This window comes from Ptychodera flava, chromosome 14, assembly GCF_041260155.1.
Source record: "Ptychodera flava strain L36383 chromosome 14, AS_Pfla_20210202, whole genome shotgun sequence".
Taxonomy (NCBI): domain Eukaryota; kingdom Metazoa; phylum Hemichordata; class Enteropneusta; family Ptychoderidae; genus Ptychodera; species Ptychodera flava.
In genome coordinates, this window is record NC_091941.1 from 20,748,161 (window position 1) to 20,770,573 (window position 22,413).

The 22,413-nt window shown below is 38.7% G+C and overlaps 2 protein-coding genes across 17 annotated transcripts in view; one reads left to right on the plus strand and one right to left on the minus strand.

Moving 5' to 3' along the window:
* The first annotated feature begins 109 nt into the window (after positions 1 to 109).
* LOC139149707 (uncharacterized) lies at positions 110 to 12,622 on the plus strand. Of its 2 annotated transcripts, XM_070721585.1 has the most exons (7): positions 110 to 297; positions 2,463 to 2,644; positions 3,478 to 3,766; positions 4,607 to 4,684; positions 4,930 to 5,762; positions 7,754 to 7,901; positions 9,269 to 12,622. In XM_070721585.1, exons 1-7 carry the CDS (start codon positions 234 to 236, stop codon positions 9,799 to 9,801), a joined length of 2,127 nt encoding a protein of 708 aa, XP_070577686.1. In that variant the 5' UTR covers positions 110 to 233; the 3' UTR covers positions 9,802 to 12,622. The 2 variants fall into 2 exon arrangements, with proteins under 2 accessions (XP_070577686.1, XP_070577687.1); XM_070721586.1 differs by lacking the exon at positions 4,607 to 4,684 and having other exon boundaries at positions 111 to 297.
* A 4,419-nt stretch (positions 12,623 to 17,041) lies between these two features.
* LOC139149708 (serine/threonine-protein phosphatase 4 regulatory subunit 4-like) overlaps positions 17,042 to 22,413 on the minus strand; it is a 62,528-nt gene continuing 57,156 nt past the window's right edge. For all 15 annotated transcript variants that reach the window (XM_070721602.1, XM_070721599.1, XM_070721596.1 and 12 more), the window contains 2 exons: positions 21,779 to 21,872; positions 17,042 to 21,040 (listed from right to left, as the gene is read on the minus strand). In XM_070721602.1, coding sequence (XP_070577703.1) covers positions 21,019 to 21,040; positions 21,779 to 21,872 — 116 coding nt within the window. In that variant the 3' untranslated portion in view covers positions 17,042 to 21,018. The remainder of the gene's footprint in view (positions 21,041 to 21,778; positions 21,873 to 22,413) is intronic.

Here is a 22,413-nt window from a genome sequence, read left to right on the forward strand (position 1 = left end):
CCTAAAGAAGACCTGTTAAAATGTGCAAACATATTCACTGCAAGATTTTCACCCATGATACTTGTTAAAAAATTGTAATATGTAAGTTTATTAAGTCTGTTTTGCGATCTTAGACTATATTTTGCAAGAAACCACTTATTTTTTGTTGAGAGCCGTGAGGTCGTAGAATAAGGTAAAGTTGTTGTCTGTAACAGCAGACGAACACGAACAACGCAACCAGTGAAATTTTGACGATGACCTCTCGCCGTAGGAAACAAAATGCTCCTCGGAAATCCGCCGTTAACATTTCAGAACAAGGTACAGTACTTCTATATAGTATTTTCGACAACATGTTCGCTGTTTATTTGGAAATACACCTTTCTTTCTAGTGTTTTGATCGCATCAATATGGGGAAATTCGACTGCTCGGTCATGACAGCGCCCATAACGAATGGTGGCCCATGTTTGTATTGAAATTGACAGGTGTTGGAACCAACACAGACAATCCAGAACAGAGAGCCGCAATCCGAAAAAATGGTCCCTATACCGCTGAAGATTTTAGATCGTGTGTTTGACTGGCGTGATGTAGCCAACATTTGGCAACAAAGTCGCAAAAATGGGTCGCACTGCGCTGTCAGTTTGTTTATTGTCTTATGATTACGCGGCAAATGTATTCCCAATGAAAAGCGTCGACGCGTCACACACGTTGAATTTTGAAACGGGTCAACTCGATTCTTTAGCTCAGTATTCGAGATTATAAGAATGGCAGGTACAGCTTCCCAAATACCTCACTTTCTCCTGCCGCACGAAGTCAGAACGTGTACCAATCCATGGCAAACAAGCAGACCCCCTGTCGTTCCAGGGTAGGGTCAAGCTATGGCAACATTGTACTACTACAGTACTTTTAGTATACTTTGTACAACATACTTGTTGTGCAGTTTCTTAAGCCGGCACTTGTCCTGTCAATTAAGTCTAGCATATGCAATATAATAGTATGTTTCAATGTATTTTACTCATGTACTGAGAGTTGTACTTTAAAATGTTGCATTTATTGCATTGTGGGAATGAGGAAGTATGCAAAATACATCATCTTTATTACTGTAAATAACCTGATTAACCATTTTCATCATTGAAAAAATTTCTTGCATAAATATCATGTGCAACAGGTTGTGTCATTTGCAGAATAATTAATTTCCTTCAAGATCTGAGGCATCTTTTCAAGAGATTGTTGGTCGCAGTTTTGCATTTTAACTACCTGTGGAATGAACACCGTCAAAAGCAACATTTAAATATCCGTTTGTTTGATTTGTAACATTTTCTTTTAACTTGGAAAAAGTTTTTGTGGTCTATTACCTTCCTTGCAACAGCATTCAAGTGCTTGTAGAGAAGAAATCTTAAATATTTATGAATGTCAATGGTAATTCATGATAATGGACATTAATCAATTTGCCACAAACTGTGCTTCAAACAGTTAGCGAAAAAAAAAATGGTGAAAAAAATGATGTTGCAAGGACATCAATACAGCTTTTCCAAGTTAAAGGCAATACTGAAGGATTACCATTGCCAATCAGCAGTTGCTAGGGGAATGTATCCACAGTGAGACAAATATAGGATTTACATGCCGGTGTCCCAGAATGTACAGATATGTGGTATGTAGCTGTAGACCATTGGAGTCATGAATGCAAATGGGTCTTGCAAGTTTCAAAATGGCTTAAAACCACTCCAACACAAGTCAGGAACAGTTTGTACACAGCATACCCCTCTCTGTCCTTGTGCCAAAACACTGACTGTGCAGGTCATCAAGGCAGAGCCTCGTAATCTTGTTGAAATCAAGTTTTTTCTCTGTTTAACTTCACTCACAAGATTTCCAGCCAACTCTCACAGCCAGGCAGAATTTTCAAAAGTGTATGCTCTATAATGCATGGCTAAACAAAAGTTATATCAAAAGCGTTTCTCATAGAATCAAGACTGATTTTATGTTATGGTAGAGTGTGTTTAGGGACCGTCTCAGTGTGTAGCATAAGTTCAGAAAGCGAAATTTATTTGTTTTTGGTTGAGGGGGTTTGACCTTCATTCACTCAGTGAACTTCACTTTCGCACTTTTATTTTGTGATTAAAAGTACTCTTTAAATTTTGTGTAAAAGTAAACAAAAACTGCACACTTCTACCAACAAAATTTGCTGTAACTGTTTCCGACTCGTTCCTGTCATGCTATAGTTTAGTACTCAAATTTGATCGATTACTTGGCGATGTAATGTGCTCAGTGGATACATATTCTTCAGTAGCTATAGCAAAATGCTACATTGTACTCTCAGGCAGACATCAACATTTCGCACTTTTGAACTTTCATTTAGGGGGACGGGGAGGGGGGTTTTGATGTCAACGAATAATACACACACACACACACATACATACATACATATTAACAAGTACTGCCTTGAAACACAAAGATTGGAATATTAAGGAGTTTCTGTACTTAAACAGATGAAGCGGATGGTCAAGAACCCACCAGTAAGCGCACACGGTCATCTCGGCTTGTATCAACCCGGTCCCAGACACAGCTGGTCAAAATGTCTACATTGAAGACCAAAAGAAGCCTGAAAATGAAACTCAAGAAAAAGTTACGATCCAAAAAAGTTGCCAAGGAGAAAGCTGCCAAGGCAAAAGTAAGCTTTCCAAGCCTCCATAAAAGTTTCTTACAAGATTTTATTGAATTTTAGATACCATAGATTTTTTGCTTCTATTTTGAGCCTCTATCAGTAGCTTGTAGCTTTTACTTTGTAAAGATAAATTGAAAATCTACCAGCTTTTCTGCTGGTAAATTTCACAAGACAATGGAATGTGAGTGCTATTGACTTCACATTAAGGTAGTATGCACCTCAAAAGTGAAAGGCTTAAACTTTTGCTTAAACTTTCCTAAATGAAACCTTCAACCATTCTCTTACCAAATCAACAATAAAAATCGGGGACCACTGTGCAAAGTTTGGAGCTGGTGAAACAAATTGCCCAACATTTTGTGATATTTGCAATTGAAAATGGCAGCCTTCCCTCCATGGGGAAACATTAAACATTTGATTTTCGAAAAAACTAAGATGATGAAAATTTTTCTTTCCCAAGAGCTTTAAAATGAGCCCCCACAAGTGGTAGATCAGAAAAGAATTGTAGAAATTTGATAGTCCGAGTATTTGTTCCCGAGGCACGTTCCACCTTAAAGAGATCACACACTGGTTGATTCACCGAATTCTGAAATTTCACAACACAACAGTCTGTGAGTGTGTCACCATATTTTCCATAGTGGATCTACAGCACCTGTTTTGGTTTACAGGTTGCTTAGACAGACATTACACCGTTGAACAAAGACAATAGACACTCATTTGTACTCCGCAGCGGGTACATCACCTATGATGAACATTGGTTGCTTTTTCCAAGGCATGAACTTTTGCTTCACATCACTGAAAACTATTTCCATCACTTTTAATTATTTTTTTTTATTCTTAAGATGAAAGAAGATCAAGGCAAACCAGCTGACACGCCTAGAAACAGAGTGCTGAACCTTGACCAGATCAGGAAACTATCAGACGTGTCCCTTCTCAAGAAGTTTGCCGAGCATAAGGTGGACAAGGCAAAGAAGAAGTCGGGAGATGCTCGGGCCGACCACATCTACACCTGCAAATTGCTGCCAGACAACTGTTGTCAAAAGTTCAAAGGAACGGACGCGGTCGCTAAAAATGAAATGAAAAGACATTTACTGGCCCACATTGGAGAACTACTTACACTGAGTGCTACAGGTAAGCATTTACTAACATCATCATCAGTGAGAAGTTGCTTTTTAAGCTATTACAAGGGATACTAGATGCTACTGCTACTGTTTCTAACTTCCATTGCATTTTCTCACTGCGGCATAATTGTAATGATGAATATGTGATGGCTAAAATTCTAATGGGAGGCATGTTATGCCCGATACATCTAAGTTGAAAATGCCTCAAAGCGTGTTGTGTGTTTCAAAGGGACGGTAGCTGTGATTTTTGATGATTTTTTCACTATTTTTGATTTCTGTGTCAATTACAGTTTCTTGCTCTGATCCCCAAAGCATGTTGAGATACACAGTATTCAGCGTGTCAGCTCAGCCTCCGCATGTATGCACTGCATTGTTATTGTTGACAACTGAATGTTGCTCCAGACTAAAATTGAAACGTAAATATAAACAATGCTCCTTACATGTGTACATGCTGTATTGACAAGCTGAAAAGTAGCTGTTTTAACATGATTTAGGGAGTAGAACAAGAACTTTCAGTTGATATACAAAAACAAAAACAGTGAAAAAAAAACATTAAAAAGTTACAGCCTGTGTCCCTTTGAATACATCTGTTCAAAAACATTTTTGTGCCAATGTATCAAAGTTGAATTTCCTGAAATGTACAGTCTACATGTCAAGGGCACCTCTTGAAAATACGTAATTTAATGACACAATTTTTAGAGGTTTCACATTAATTAGTTGCTTTCAGCATCACACCTGACAAGTGCTTTGTAATATATGTGTATGCACAATGGAGGAAATATGAGGAGAGATGTCGAGTTCTCATTGAGTCAATTAACAGGTGTATTTCTGTGTCCTTGGCTTTATGCAGACTCTGCCAAGGGAGATAAAGTGGAATTTACAAGTGTTGAAGGGAGTTCAGTCAGAGGAGGAGCAAGTACTAAGAAAGGTACAGTTTCTGTAATGTGCCAACCCACACCTGGTCTTGTATCATGATCGCTTTTCCCACTTCCCTACTCATCAGTAATATCCACCAAGCATGGCTGATATTTTTCTTCATTCCATTATAATGCCACACTCTCCTCCCATTAGCCCTTCATGTAGCACACACAGCACAGAAGCCTTTACTTGTCAGTGTGCTTTTTTGCATAGTTTGTATAGCTCAATTTCTTATATATGCTGATGTTCTATCAGGAAAGAAGGCCACCCACCAAAGGTCTGGGTCTGGTGCATCGAGCAGCGATGAGCCTGAAGAGAAAATTTGCGAGGCCCAAGATGGTACCAGGTACATGGTGCCAGTGCTGCCACGACCAATAGCAATAGAATTACCCAAATCAGCCGATGTGCAAGGGTCAAGTTTCACAGTAATAAAATCTTCAGAAGGACTTAACGAGGTCGTCTTGCTGCCTAAGGGACAGTTCATTAACCTGACAACGATGGCTGATAATTCGGACAATAGCAACCCAGTCGCCAAAGGTGTTCTGTTGGCTGACTCGGTGTCTTCTTTCAGGAAAGATGCTGTCAGAGCTTCGCCGCATAAGGAGAGGCACGTTCCCAACATCCTGCGACGCAGTCGGAGGGAGAGCCCATTGAAACCTAAACTGGATGCGGGGTCGGGGACGAGCGCCGAGGGCAGGCTGACCCTGTCAGAGTTTGCTCAGATTGTCACCGAGGAAGTTGGTCTGGACGACGACCGACTCGCTGCAGCATTCCACGACGACCACAACTATACCATCGTACAGAAGAAACCCCAGATCCCGGAGCTCATGAACACAGACGCCGAAGGCAGACCCATCAGACCGGAGTCGTCCAGCCAGTACATCGAGATGGATAGCCCACCTAACTACTACGAGCATGGCGGCGCGGCAAACGAATGTCATAACAGCCAAGATGGCAATGCGCAGCAGCCACAGCTGCAGCTTGGCTTTCGAGCCAAGCCAACCAGAATCAAAATGTCTGAAGTTGTCCGCAATGCCAAGTCCGAGGTCGAGAAGTCTGATGAAGATGCTAAAAGCAAACAAGTCAGGGTAAGTAAGAAAAAAAGAATGCTTGATGGGAATAACCGTATAAATCACACCAAATGCTTTTAAATTTTATTTGAAGGGTTTTAAAACAGATGTTTACATTTGATGCCACAGACTCCATGGAGGATTTAGGTTTGTGTTTTGAAGTTTCCCAATTTGTCTATGAGACTGCAATGCTTGTTTAATGGGGTGACAGTTTGGCACATACCATTGTCATGTAGATGTTGCAGCATTGTTAGCAGTGGCAACCCCTAAACAAATCCTAAATAGCTGAACACTATACTATATGTTTACTTCACAAGTTATGAACCTGCATGAATCTTGTAAGAGAGCACACTTCTTAATTCCTAGTTTTAAGTTACCTTAGTCTTCGATCTTGCAAACATAGACAGCAGAGGGACCAATTTTGTCTACATTAACACCATGCAATTACAATAGGACACCTTTACTTTGGTATGGTAGATTGTATCACATTTTGATGCACTGTCCTTCAAATACCAAGGCAAAGTAGTTGGCGACTGTTGTAATGGACACACACGTGCATTTACAACACCATGCAGCCTGGTACATTAAAGGGACAAAGTTGGACATTTTCATGAATTTTGTTTGATACGAGATACTACTTTACATTGTTTGACATGTTTAAAGATACTGAATGAATGGGTGACCATGCCTATATTTGACCCCGGTTTTAGACAAATTAAGTGAAACCATCACAAAAATGAATTAATGGTCATAACCATTAATTCTTTTTCGCAATGGTTTCATGTATCGTGTCTTAAATCGGGGTCGAAAATATGCATAATCACCCATTTATTCAGTATCTTTAAACATGTCAAACAATGTAAAGTAGTATCTCGTATCAAACAAAATTCATGAAAATGTCCAACTTTGTCCCTTTAATGTACCAGGCTGCATGGTGTTGTAAATGCACGTGTGTGTCCATTACAACAGTCGCCAACTACTTTGCCTTGGTATTTGAAGGACAGTGCATCAAAATGTGTTCAGATGGACTTGACATTATGGAATATTACAAGCTAAGGCCAATAGAAGCCATTAAATATTGTTCATACACTCATTCTGGTCTGTCACATGCAACCAAATGTGAGCAAAGTGTCATAGATGCTATTTTTTTAATTAGGCGTTTTTTCCAGGAATTTGTGGCAGTGTATATATTCAGGATTTTGCATTGTTTATCGCAATCTGTAACAATAAGGATTCTTTTGACATACCTTCAACAACACATTGTTTATACAACCTGTGAGAATGAAGATTCGTTTTGATGTAGGCTTGATAACATGTCTATTTCATAGGAAGAGCATGCAGTGAGGCACAGGGCTTTTTCAGTGAGCAAAGTATCGCCAAGTCAGTTACATCCAGTGGGTTCAGCCTAGGTAGAGTAGAATTTTTCTTAGATCCTAGAAACCAACAGGTAACAGGAACTTACAGTCGACCGATTATGGAAAATAGCTCAAGATGTGTACAATCACCGTCTCTCCGTAAATCTAGATGTAGGGTTAGTACAGAAGATTTCTGAATCTCAGGCAGTTGATATTAATTTTCCAGCTGCTGCCCTGGTCAGTTCTTTTTCTTCTTACGCACTACTGCTTTGTTTTCTGCAACCATTAGGTTACTGTGAAATTATGTAAACCAGAACAGTTCATATTTTAGTAAACTGTTTTGCATGTAGTGTACATGTGCTTCTAGAACATTGTCCCAGGGATGAGGAAATTTGAAGTATATTGCTAATACAAACTGATTTCATTTGTATGAAATGCACAGAGTGTACATTACAGCTGCCCACAGAGGTTACCGGGAAACTGATATGTACTGTCATTAGAATATTTCCAGGCAAGATTTCGTGTTTTCTTACGTAAAAAGTGATGGCTTCCTCATGAGATGGTTTGATCATGATGCTTTTAGATTTACTGTGGTTATCCATAGCTAACAAGAAGGATAATGCTGATTACAAACCTTACCATTGTTTTTTCCAGTTGAAAGCCTTGGAAATCTTGAAGAGCATGCGGAAGAGGAGAGCTCGACTGGATTACGGAAACAGCAAAGGCCAGTTTGAATGCGAGATATGCGGGAAGCTGTACACGGCTGGCGCTACACTCACAGCACACTACAGAAGCCATGCAGGTTGGTCTATACATGTGTTGTCATATAAATTATTGTGTGGATAAGATACAATCTCCACACACAGAGTGAAGCGTGGCGGGGTAGCACTGCTGCGTGGATAATTTGAACCAAGCTAGAGGGTTTCCGAGTTGGTGACTGTGCACCCCACCAATCTCTGCTGCAGGCAAATTTGAATATTCAAAACTGGGACTTCTTTCCTGCATGCGCCCGACTGGCTCAATGAACGTTGCGGAAATAGCAGATTTTGATAGGAGCTATCTAGCTATAGATTGCAATTTCCACACACTGGTAAAAATAATACATTATACACTAGTAAAACTAATAAATAATCTGCTGAAACTTTAAAATTCGCATCTGCAAAGCTGACAGTCATTGGGGCATACATTTTGAATCATCGATTCACATCTATGTAAGCTAGAGCAAGGTCTATGTTTTGCAAGTGTTGTGAAACTAGTGTATTATTCATTTATCTACTTTTTTTGTTCGAAGTATTATATATAAAAAAGACAGAAAATGTATATCATGGAAAACGCGCAATACCCCAAAAGTTGGTGAAATCCGTCGTCTGTGGCAGAGATTAGTGTGGTTACTGCTGAGACTCCCTAGCTATGTTTTAATTTTCCACGCTGCTACAATCTCTGTATGAATAGTGAGGAGCGGTTTTTGATATCGCTCTTGTATTATTACACTTGTTTAGTAAAATGGAAGACTGAGTTTTATTTGCTCTTTTGTGGTCTTTTACAAAAACAAACAAGTTTTCAAAACAATGTTTATTATGACCACAGGCAAATCTAGTCTCTGGTGGTGCAGCTGACTCGATACACACGTTTGGTTTTACATGAAATCCTCGTGACATATCACATTGAAGGACTCCACATAATTTCAATTCAATAAACTTTAATTTTGTGTTTTGATATTTGATGATAGCAGTTATTTCTGCAGACTGCTTCACATGGCACCCTCCCGTCCTCCTAAAAATCCTCACATATTGGATTGTATTTCACCATTACCGGTTTTGCTTTGATAGTCAAGAGTCTGACATGATGAGATCGAGAGTCCCTTGACCTGTTCACCCCCGATTCCCTGTAAACAGGTCCACAATCACCATTGATAACAATGGCTTTCGGCCAAACCATGGTGCTGAAAGGGTTAAAGTTGAGTTGATATTTATACATGAATCACGCAAGTAGTCACGCTCTCCTGATATTACCTGTAAATTTAGCCACAGATATCAAAGAAAAAAAAATACCCTACTAAATATGTCTCCTGATATTCCTCGCCTAATGCTAATTCTGATTGACTGTTTATTTTGTCATGTGTTGTCTTTCACAAACATTGAAATGAATGATTTTCCTGTGTTGTTGCAGGCATAAAGCCATTCCAGTGTCAGGTTTGCAAGGCCTCATTCACACGTCTGCACAGTCTCAACTATCACATGATGATACACAACAGCCAGAGTCGCTTCACCTGCGACTACTGCGGCCGCAAGTTCCGACATCCCAGCCACTTCAAGGAGCACCTCAGGCGCCACACCGGCGAGGCCCCGTTTGCCTGCTGCGACTGCCCGAGGCGATTCAAGACCAGAAATACGTACAAGCGGCACTTGCGATCAAAGCACGGCAAAGTGCTGACGGCCAAGGGTATCACTACGATGGACGGCGTACCTGTCGTTCTCGTCTCGGCCATGGGTCAGGCTGCGATGCAGATGGAGCAAGCCGCCGCCGAGGTGCAGCCTGAATTCGACAAAGATGAGGAAGACGATGACAACGAGGGAGGAGAAGAGGTCGAGGAGGAGGAAGTGGATGTTGATGTGGAGCCACGGGTGGGAAGACTTAGGGATGAAAACGATGGCCAGCAAGCCCTACATCGATATGAAAGTGAGGTCAAATTTGAACCTTAATAATTTTAGGAGCCTTTCAGGAGGGTTGAAGAATGTAAATTTGTCTATTCACCCGTAAACAGGAGAAGAACACTACAACCAATGACCGGCTGCACAATATTACATAATAAAAAATCTCTGGAAAGCCTTACTTTGTGGAGACAATTAGCAAAGAAGGTCAAAGGTCAATTGAGACTGAAGCTACCTATGTCACACTAGGGGAAAGTGTCACAGGAAAAAGACATTAGATGTGAAGGTCCTTATGAAAAGAGAACCACAAACCTGATTTTTTTTCCTATCCATCTCTTTATACAGGATTTAACATTGAAATATTATCTCCTCACTGATATAATTGCCGTGGTCTTGTTGCAAAGTTTTGGACAAGGCAAGAACAACGAACAGTAAAATTATACCGAGGCAAAATTTTCTACTTAAATTATTTGAATCAGAAACCTTCACGTTTATAGTCACTTTTGAGAATAAGATATCCTTGTCATGTCCAAAATATTGGAAGTTCATAATAATTTACCCATACCCAACTAGTGTAGAAACATATACTGGTTCCTTCAAGGTTCTGTGTATTTCATTTAGCCGTGAACACTTCCGAGCAAATGTATATTTTTTTCTGAGAATTGATACGAAACACCGAATTATTCTATCACAGAGTCATTCCAAATATGATGTCATTCTTTTTCTCACTTCTTTTTGAAACTCTATCAGATCACTAGGACTAAGAATAGATAATTCCACAAAGTAGCGTATTTATTTAAAAAAGACATTTTCAGCTAATATTCGAAGATATCAATGTAACTCTCAGGTTTAATCATAGAAAAAAGTTAAATAGATGTTATTTGTGGATGCATGGAGGGGACTGCGAAAGAAAGTCTCAGTATGCGTTTTTAACCATAAATATAATTAACTTATAAGGTTTTTAGTGAATGCGCTTGGTCAATAAAAGTCAACCCAGGCAAATAACCCATTATCGTTTCCGAATTGTAGAACCGAAGGTACTACAATTGAAGTCCATGCTTTTAAGAAAAAAATCTTTGAATTACATTCAGAATATTTTCTGTTGCTGTTTTCAAGATAGATAGATTGGCAATTTCAAAGATAAGACTTTGGAATTTTTTTTTTGCTTCTTTGTGAAAACAAATCATGACGCAGCTGTTAACAGTTACAGTGTAAATTAAGGTAGCAGATCGTGTCAGATCAAACATTGCCCAATTTTTGTTATATTTGTGACAGTGAAATAATGAATGGTTTTTTTGTAAATTTTGTCGTCAACTTTCATAACCTTGTCTTTGAGTTATACGTCAAAGGAAAGTGAGCAGGGTGTGCAATTGTCTCTCCTGACACATCAAATATGAAAATAGTCTGCCAAAGTGCCTATTATGTGTTAGAAGTGTATTTTATCAATTGCAGTGGGATTCTACGGACCAGTCAATGTGGAATGGATAGGAATTGCGATATTGGGGTTGTATTTCTGTATGTACGGCAATATGGCAATAGAACAAGAATACCGTGCACTGTAGCTAATGTCAGCACTCTGAGCCGAAGGGGAAGGTAGATGGCACCTGGTTAGGGACAGTTTCCATAAGAACAAATCTGTTATTGTTTTATGGCTTAATTTCCGTGATCTGCTGAAATGTTCACAAATTCAAAGGAAGACTTGCAGAGCAAAACTTCTCATTGAAAACTGTCTGAATCAATGTCCAGTATATCATGATAGTTGGCAAGCATAGCTGGTATCTCTTAATTCAGTCATCATCAAGTTCATTTGACATCTAAAATAACACAGGAGTTTTCAATTCTCTATTTTTGTGAGCATGTCGGAAATTTACCCACAGTTCAATGCTTTGTTGAAGCCAACATGTATGTCCATGCCAGAGAGAAGTGATTTGATAGTTTATATCATAGTATGCACCTCCCCCTGAAGTTGTCACATTTTTTTTGTTTGAATGTCTCCTACTAAGAATTTACCATTTGCATTGATGATAAATTTTGTTTGTACTTGGGCTAGTGTAGGTATTGTATGTGCCTTTGTGTGTTGGAAAGGCACATTTTTGATAACCCAGATACGATGTATTAGCAGTTACATATCTTCATTCTTTAAAAGTTAATCACATCTATATCCAAGGACATAGGAGCAGTGTCATGGGAAGGGTGATCAAGAGATTTGACAATAACTAGGAAACTTTAATGCAAGTTACCCATGTCTTGGGACAGTTCAATTGTGACTCAGTATGTCATGTGTTAGCATATGGGTGAAGTGTGAAATCACATCATCAAGATGGCACAACATCCATACCAGGTGTGTTTGACACTGTGGTACGTTGTGTCTGATTTACGCTGCACCATTTTCATGACCCTATGTGACCTTGCATATATCTGGGTTGGTTGGTATTATTCTATCTTTTCAATTTCACATTCTGTAACAGCCTTGCACCCCCAAAGGCTGTACTGCAGAAAGGTAACTATGACTTATTTTTGAGCTGACATTTGCAGTGTTCATGCACCACATGTCAAAATATTCAGCACCGTACATGACAAAATATACCAGAAATAAAGTCTTGTAAGGTTGATGAAAATGGTATTTTTTCACACCTCAAACTGTACAGTATTTTCTTTATCTCTTGGCATCACAGAAAAAAAAAATCTTTATCAGCAGTGAAGGCCGCGTTTTCCAGCTGCCAAAGTCAGACAAAGCGCCATGTTTGCTTTCAGTTTTCATGATGACAGGTCATCGAAGTATCAGGACAGAATTTTTCATTTATTTTGAAAAAAAAAAAAAAGAAATCTGCAAAACATTTCAAAATTGCGAAAGGAACAGTGCCACTGATTGCATGACATGGCTGGGTTAAGTGGGATCCGTTTGCAACTCTTTCTTCATTCCATAATAGTATTATACATAGATGTATCTATATTTGCATTATACCTTTTTATCACAAAATGAGTCATTAAAAAAATGCTGATCTCCATTGCTGCCAGAAGAACATAATTTACCCAGTAAGATTTTACCGCCATTTTGCATTTATCATCGAAGTACAAGCTTGGATACTGAATAGAATTAGATAGAACAAGATTTTTTTTTTCGATGTACTAGCTGTGTTAAGACATTTATGTTTTTCTTTCTTCTTTTCTTTCTTTTCTTTTTGCAAACATATTTTTGTTGAGATGTCTACTTGAAATAATAAACCGTATGTACATAAGAAAAAAAGAGTGTGGCTGTCGGTGTTTCTTTAAAGGTATAAAGTCACCTGTAATCTAAATATGCCCGTAGGGGTCAAAGGGGCGTTCCTTGGTATCGAAAATGCCCATGTGAGGGCGCTGTTTTAAAAAAGCAGCCACCCGCTTAAAAATTTGTGATTGGTTAGATTTTCTCTTTCCATGGTAACTGTGGCAAAATTGGAACAGGTGACAGTATACTTATAATCATGGCGGGGATTTCCAACTCTAGGATTGGAAGTTTCCCATATTTGTTTTGATTTATCATTCCGTTGTACATTGCCAATAAACTGAACACCAATCAGCTTTCTGATTAGTCTTACAGAGACTTCCCTGATACAATGTACTGTAAGGCAGCAAAAATATATTTGCAGTTGAATGTATCGTGCAGCCATTATAAGTTCCTCGTGGTGCTTCTTTTAAGCTTTGGGCACACAAATGAAGTCATAGATAGATTAGTTTGGAGATGCAATAACACTTTTCCGCTATCGACTCAGCTTTTTGATGTGGCGCATCATGGAGCATTCAATTTGATGAAACAACATATATATGAAAATGATAGCAAGTGCATATATTGAGTGAACTGGTACGACTCGTTGCTTAGATGGTTTATTGCGAAAGTACTCTAACAGTTTATGGAAATTCTGGCATGAAATGTTAAAAAGGACTATTTCTAAAATTCTGGCTTGAAACATTTAAAAAGAGACTTTTTCAAAGTGAGAGCTCATGCAAGATCCAACCGTGTTATGTTTCAAATATTAAAACTCTGCTGCTTTCACGTATGGACCAATCAGATCACTGTAATTTTGCCATCAATATACTGGGATATTGTAAAATAGACGTTTATGTATAGCCTAGCTTCCATTGCTTCAATTGCAGGCTCTGCACAGTCCTCTGGGCCGTCCATCTGGCATGCACACCACTGACTCAAAGAAGGGTCTCTCTGACACAAAATTTTATGTATTGCAAGTAATGGTACAGGGTCTGATGAAAAAGATTTCCAAAATTTTGTTAGAAGCACACTCTGGCACTGCCCCCAAAATGCAACCCAAAATGCCAAAAGGCTACAAAATGCCTAAAAATTGAAAGATTGGTTCTATGCTTCAGGTGCATGTACTTCTGAAGGTGCACTTAGGCTGATCTGAGCTAGAAATCATGCACTTTCAGTGGTGGCAAAGGTATGATGGCAAAGATAATCCAATGGCTATATTTCTGTTCATCTTGTTCAATTTAAGAGATTTGTATTAAGATTACATAGGATATGATACCAATATCTAAGTGTAACAAAAACTCATTTATCAGAGGGTAAGAATCAATATTCTTTGTTCACTGAGAGAAATGATGGCTTTTTAGCACTTCTCATCTTAATTGGGCACATTAAAGCTTAATGCATTCATGTTATGGTCAGGACCTGAACATCTGTGTTTGTACGACTACATGTGTGTACATTTTTGTTGAGCAAATGTGTTTGTCTTTATCTCCAAAATTTTGTATATCATTTGTGTGTTCTTATTCCAGGTTCTGATTTTTGAGAATGATCAAATTACTCTATCTTTGTTTCTGAAAAACTTTAACATAGCGCCCTCATTGGTTTGGCATGAAATTTCTAAGGGATCCACAGCAACACCACTTCTTGTTTTCATCCATTAAGGGGGCCGTGGATGATTAAAACATGCGTATGGTAAATGCAACTAAGTGCGTTTGGCCTCAACCCTTCCTCCCCTAAACGAAAGGAAGTGTGAAAATCCAACCAAGCCTTATTCTGTATCAGCACACCTACAACTGTAATTATGTCGCTATGGAATCACACATATTCTAACACCCCCCCCCCCCCCCCCCAGCATACCCCTTCTAATATCATCTTTGTTCAGCACCAATTCGAGAATGATGCAACCAACAGAATGAAATGAATTTAAACTGTGTATCCAAAATGATTGTTATTTTACTCATATGCTGAACCACGTGTCTGTCAAAGGAATGCTGGTGTAGAGCCTGTGCCGCACTGGCCTGGTACACGTCAAACAGTATAGCGCGATATTTTGAATACATAAAACCGTGTAGTGGGATGTTGCGATATAAAAACATGCAGTGCAGTTTTTGAACACGGTAATCGAAATACAGCCAACCCCCCCCCCCCCCCCCCCCCCGAAATTTTGTTTACCATGTGCGTGTTTTAATTATCTAATTATCTACGGTCCCTAAGTTGACAATGTGTTGACTGAAGCGTGAACTTGGATATTTCATAAATCACAGTCACAGGGACCCTCTCAAATCATATTTTTATGGTCTGCAGTAATTGCATGTTCTTTCACCAAATCAGAAACCTAACACGTGGTAGAAAAATGGTGTTGAACTTTTCAATTAAAATGACTGATGTATGTAGTTCATGGCACAAAGCAATTTTTCGGAACACCAGCATAGCTTTAACATCAATTAAAAACCATCTACTGTTGATTGACCAATCAGAGTGCTCAATTCAGGGTGTTTTATCTACTCATAAAGCCTTGGTCACCAAATTCCAGAAACGAATGACAGCGCCGTAGTAAAGTACTGTCCAATCAAAAGTGAACATGTCATATTCTGTAGACATCTGGTACGTTTTAATATTCAAATTTGGTAAACAGCGGAAACCAGCTGCAACACAAAATCTGCTGTGCCCTAGGGCATTTATATAATGTGCCCTAGGGCATTTATAGGATGTTCCATTACATTGGAAGGCTATTTCACAAATAAAAGTTTTAATTCATATCCTAAACATGTTACATTGACAAAGGGGACGGTTGACGTAGACACATTGAAAACGAAAATATATCAGTTAGGGGCGATAGTTTTTAAGTCGGATAAAACCCTCATACTCGGGCTCTTCTGGTATATAAAGTCCAACCCTACGATAAAATGCTCGGCCTGCGGCCTCGACATTTTATCATTGGGTTGGACTTTATATCCAGAAGAGCCCTCGTACTCGGGCTTTATCCTATACATATTTTCTTGAAAAATAAAACATCAGAGTGGCTTTTAATATTAGTAGAATGCGCCTTAGATATACAGACTCTAAAATTTTTACAATGCTTTTCTGGTCTATCGTTTGTGTGGGCTCATTTTGAAGCTCTTGGAATGAGTAAAGTTTTCATGATCTTATCCACATGACAGCTCAAAATTTTTATTTTTCCACTTACAGAAAACAAAGAGACGGCAGGCATTTTTGAATTTGAAATTTTAAGGTGGAATGCGCCTCTAGGAAACATATTCGGACTCTCAAATTTTTTAAACTTCTTTTCTGATCTACCACTTGTGGGGGCATTTTTAAAGCTCTTTGAGTAAGAAAAACTTTCACCGCCTCGGTTTTTCAAATATCGACAATTTGATTTCTCTCCGTAGAGTTAAGGCAGGGACATCAGCCATCTTGAATTTCGAATATCGCTAAATGTCAGGTAATTTTGCATGGTGGCCCCCGAATTTTGTTCTTGATTTGGTAAGAGTCTGGTTGAAAGTTTCATTGAGCAAAAGTTTGTCTTTCACTTTCGAAGCCCATTTGTTTTCCATAAAACCAAAATTTGCACGGTAACCCTCCATTCTTATTCTTGATTTTGAAAGAGAATGGTTACCATGCGGAAAGTTTGCACACAAGTTTTATTTAAAGGTGCCTACTACCTTAATCCTGACTATTAAAAGTTTATATTGGCAAATCACTTCACATTTAACCCTTGGAGTGCTGTATTTTTTCCCACCAAAATTTCAGTGCAACATTTTACAAATTTTTATTAACTTTTCTGTAATTTTTCTGATAAGTTTGAACCAAATGAACACAACATTACATTGGCCACTGTTTTTTATCAAAATTTTGGCAAAAATCTGACAAAAATTGACTTAGGTATATTTTATAAGGGTGACGAAAATTGACTTTGGCACTCAAACGGTTAAGCAACCCATATCAACCACACAAACTGCACACTCACACAAACCACATACTAAAGAGGTCACCAACATTCATTGGTGAAGACTTTTAGGAGCTTTAACAAAACAACAAACACATTCATTTTTTTATAAAAAGAACCTGTGGATTTATTTTTTAAAGACCAATGCAGATTATTTACAAAAAGGAAAAAAGTGTGTATTTGTTCATCATCAACAAGGTCTTTTTAAGTGTAGCGCCACAAAAAAGGAACTGAGACAATATCTATACACATAAAATTACCATACAACAGGAACAATTTGCATAATCTTTACAAAAATTCTCAATTACATCCTACCAGCTGTGAGTCTATTTCAAAAAAAAAAATATGAAAATTAGAAACTAAAAAAAAGTTGCATAAAAGCTGCATTGTTAATTTTCTTCAACCTTTCACCTAAGTAACGACGCAAATGATTCGTTAGCTCTCACATTGTACACAATTATCACAAATACTTTGGAAACTCAATAAATGTAATTTACATTGTGAATATTTTTTACCACAATAATCACACAACTCATGTATATCGATAAATTTTTTTTGTTGCTCAAACAGGGAACATGGAAATTGGCACTACGAAAAGCTGTCATCAAAATAGACATTTCGCAGTGTTTTAAGTATGTCAAATATACAAAGACATAAAAATAATCGCATCTATGAAAAGAGAGCAGACCCTTCTTTTTGTGAACAACTTCAAGTTCATTCAACAAAGATCATTGTCCCCTCCATTCTCCTATTCATTGGAACGGTCTTTGAAAGTTTTCTCGAACGGAATGATCTATTTTACGTGTGGTAGGGGTGTGAATATCGTCCTTCCATCTTGAATACAGCTGGAAATTTCTTAAGTACAAAGCTTTCTGTACAATGCTTCACGGGTAACCCATTTGTTGGTTCTCATTTCTAACAGCAGCTCTCTATTAGTGCAAGATATGGGGCATATTAGTATTAATTTATGCAAATTATATTAACGAGCATTGTTTAAGTATTGAAATTTTATGCTAATGATTCTTTACCAATGTGGAATATTCATGTGCCCTGAATCCTGCATTGTATAGAAGCTTTGATGCGCTGTTAGTAATGGCTACACGCAGTGATGTTTCCTGACACGACCAACTTCCAACCCAAGGTACCCCTTAGTTTCATGTCCGTTACTATCCCTTGATAGAACTCCCACTTGGAGTGCTTCTAACAATATATTAACCAACATCGGCCCTTTCCTTCAAAGCATGGGATGTGGCACTCCTAAACCCTGCACTCACTAACCCTGTCAAAATAAGAGACCGGACTCCAGTACGTAACCACGCAGCTGTACTTGAACACCCTCCATAAAGTTCCCTGTTTGCTGTTCAAGCACTTGAACTCAGCGACACCAAATAACACTAGCACTTACAAGACCCAATATCCGTAACTAGCTGTAGTCTTACATTGAGAGGTTATACTGTATAATATCTATCTGGTTTAAGATTATATTGAAGGTACACTTGAAACGACCTCTGCTTGTGGTATATCTGAATGCATTGGTAAATAGCATGGATGCAATTCCATGGAGTGAAACGTTGATCTGTGTGTGCAACCACTTATGCGTAACAACATCAATTTCATCAGTATAAGTGGACACTGTTACAAAATTACAGCTGCTGCTATGGTCAGAAGAAACAGAGTCTTGTACCGGCCCTAAAGTCAGGTCTGTGAAATTCAACATGAAATTTAATTAAACGATTATTCTTGGAACTGGAAGAGGAACTTGAATTTCAGACCAAGGTGATGTCACATTTATCTGCTCAATATGAACAAAACCAATGATGAAAAAATAATCTGGTTTCACGTGACATAAGCTGTGGAAATGCAATACCAGATTATTGCAAAGATGGTTTGGGATACAGATACATAAACAGGAACACAGTCTGGTCAGCTGAGAACTACACTGTGCTGCATCATATAATGATAACGTAAAAGTCTGCTTTTACAGTAGTTGTATGCGTTCTCTTTGACTCTGCTATATTGGTCCGTGACAAGATAATATATGCTCGTCTTGACCAATGGGATTGCTTCAAACACCACAAAGCCCCGTAGCTTTTTCGCTAACAGGGAAGGCCCTTTAACTTTCATTTCAAGGAACTGTCAACTGGTTCTCTTCTCTTCATAGGTTTGCACTTCTCAGACGCTTTACTTAATAAAACATACACAATATCAAATGCTCAAGCATGTACCATGTAGAATTCTTGCAAAAATTTACACATCTCCCACCCCCTGCCCGCCCCCAAATAAACTAAGTACAGCAGATCTTGGCCTTGAAACGATACATTTCAGAAAATTTCTCTTTAAAACTCGGCTGAGCATCATGAGATGTGTGGGTCACACAAGATTTGTTGGGTGTGCTCTGTGCTGGACGGCACTGAAATCTCGTAAATGACACTTGTTGTGACACGTAAAGTTGTTTTGGTGGCAAGGAACTTGTACACAGGTAGAACAGTTGCTTGACGCTTACATGCAGTTGGGCACGAAAGGCACGCACTGGTTAAAAAAAAAAATCACTGTACATGACTCAAATTTTAACACCACTCATAAAAAAAGAGCAAATTTTAACATTACTTTTTTTTTAAATATTACAATTATTAAAATTGATAACATGTAGGCACTTAAAAAGTCCAATTTTTCTCTCCCTTCTTCAAACTTTTGCTCCCACCTCGATTACTAAATACGTACCCCATCCCTCCCAAGACATTACTTACTCCCACCAACATTAGCTGCTCCTTCGTGAAAATACAACAGCTGCTTGTCTAACATACACATTCATGTGCAGACACAGTTTCAATTTGACGGCAGACACATAAACTGGCCACTGAACATCTCTGATAATTAATATAAAAATGTAAATAAAATAAAAAACAAAGCTTGCATTGTATTTGATTCACAAATCACAAAAAATTCAGGGCAAGTATTCCAAAATAAAATATCGCAAGTGCGATCACCATCTTGTCAAGTTTGTTCATGTTCCACAGGTGTTCTTTACAAAAAAGTACATGTTTATTTAATACCATTACACGGGCTAGGCAGTCATACTTAACATGTGCATGCACAGGTGTGTATGTGTGTGTGTGTGTGTGTGCATGTGTGTCTGTCTTATGGGTGGGTAGGGGTGTGTATATGGTGGGCGTATGTACATGCACACACTCATGTTAAGGACGGCTCTGGACTGACTTGTACAAATAAAATTCACTTGACATAAATCACATGGACTGAAAACTCTTTGTCTTTGGATTCCTACAATATCATCATATTACATCGTAGCCGACATTGCTCTCAATATTCAAGCCCCTTTGGGGTAGACGGATATTTGACACGGAGAGAGTAAGCAAGCAAAGTCACCACTCCAGTAACCCTAGTTTCGACACCGCTTCTATGTAGGATACAAGAGTGGCTGCATCTCTTGCAAAAAGCTTTTTTTTAGGAACAGAAATTTCTTTATGCCATACAGAGAGTGGGGAGGCGACATGCGCACACTCACTACACAAATCTGTGTGGGGACAAAGTTCCACACAAAACGGCAAAGTAACACCTATCGGTCTAACCGGGAAAGAAGACTCTTCCAGGAAAGAATGAGAACCAGCAAATTTCATGTACTGCTTTGCCAGAAATGACCCTTAACCTTTCACAGTACAGCACTTCACGTCACCACCATTTTGACAATTTTCAAAAAAATAGATGTGTAGACAAACACATCATTAAGTACAACCCCCAAAAACAGTGGCTGCAAAATACTAACATGCATATTTAAAGCTTGACGCACAAATCCCGACCGACCCTCCTACAAAATTGTACAACATCAACACAGAAGCCAACAGTTTCACAGTGCACTGTCAGGACAGATTAGCATCCAATACACCATTGTGTACACCTACATGTTACCAGAGCCAAGTTCAGGTACACTTTGCTCTGATGAAGGAGTGACCACCTTTTGCAGTCAAATCCCACTGTTATATTTAGATTGAATCATATCAAGTCAGTGTTTAATACCAAATCTGTTAAATCACCATCTAATCATGTCATGGTTCCTCTGCTATTATGACTTGGATATCTTTCTCCTGAAAGAGATAAAACAAAAGACAGAATTCGCAACGTTAGCCAGAACGTAACACTCCACTCTCCCTCATGTCAGGGGACAGGTAAATTTTTGGCTTGGCAGGTGAACGTTTACAGTAATCTGCCATATTTGGCTTTTGAGAATAAACATAGTTGCCGGTTTTGTTATGAGATACACTAGGTACTAGGTACACATGTGGGAGAGATTTCTCAGAGAATGCGCTATTTTGCTCAGGCAGGAAACCTGTCATGGTCACAGGCCAAGATGTCTTTTCCATGAATTTCCTTCACATATTCGTACACTGAGACAAACACACTACAGCACATCACCTTCATTTGATAACCCTTTGAGCGCCAAAGTCAATTTTTGTTGCCTATATCAAAATATACACCAGTCAATTTTTTTCTAATTTTTGCTAAAATTTTGACAAAAATCTGAAGCCAATAAAACGTGATGTTCATTTGGTCCAAAATTGTCAAAAAAATTACAGTAAAATTCATAAAAATTGGTAAAATGTTGCACACTATAATTTGGTGGGAAAAATTACGGCGCTCAAAGGGTTAACACAAGTCAACCATCTTTCCATAACTTACTACCGTGCGACGCCGACAACAAATGTGTAATCATCGCACACAAAATAACATCCTGATTACAGTCACTTTCAACTGATGATACGCTTGAGACACACCTGAACTTGGTGAACCCATGGAAGCTCCATGGTGTACCAATCACCACATACCTTGGTTTGCCGTCAGTACTAGTCGATGAGGCGGATGAAGTAGTTGTGGCACTACTCTTCCTACTTGAACTACTGCTCTTCTTTGATGAATGACCTGCTCAAGGAGCAAAAAGAACGGCAATGGTAAGCTACCTACCAAATCACCAGTAACTACGCGTACACTACAAGGGTATAAATCACTATGAAGCTGTAGAAGATGCTATTCTCTGATACCAATGGGTGTACATACCCAAAGACATGCCACCTTTTTCCAAATGGAGGTTAAATTTGTGCAGTGAGCGGTTTGTGTCAGAATCTCTTTATACCAGTATATCAATACTGCTTCATACTTTGAGATTGGTCGTACACAAGCCCTTTCACATCTACAAAATTTGTTCCTCTGTAAATTGAATTTATGTCCTGTCATCCTTGATCTGTCTTCCAGATAGCAAGTTCAAGGTTTGTGATTTTGACATCACTCTTTACAACACAAAAAATGCAAAGTCCCTCTCCTCTTTGTCCATCTTCTTCTAAAAGGCCAATAGCTTGTCAGTGAATAACGGACAATGCCAAGCTACACCCTATGACCTTTAACCTTTCCTGTCACTTTTCTGTCAACGTGAAAAATATGAAATCTAGCTGCAGCATTAGAAGGA

Excerpts from the sequence above, each read along its gene's own strand:
- LOC139149707 (XM_070721585.1), top strand. The coding sequence starts at position 234 with ATGACCTCTCGCCGTAGGAAACAAAATGCTCCTCGGAAATCCGCCGTT. Across the intron at positions 2,645-3,477 it reads AGAAAGCTGCCAAGGCAAAA|ATGAAAGAAGATCAAGGCAA; the intron begins GTAAGCTTTCCA and ends TTTATTCTTAAG. Across the intron at positions 7,902-9,268 it reads ACACTACAGAAGCCATGCAG|GCATAAAGCCATTCCAGTGT; the intron begins GTTGGTCTATAC and ends GTGTTGTTGCAG.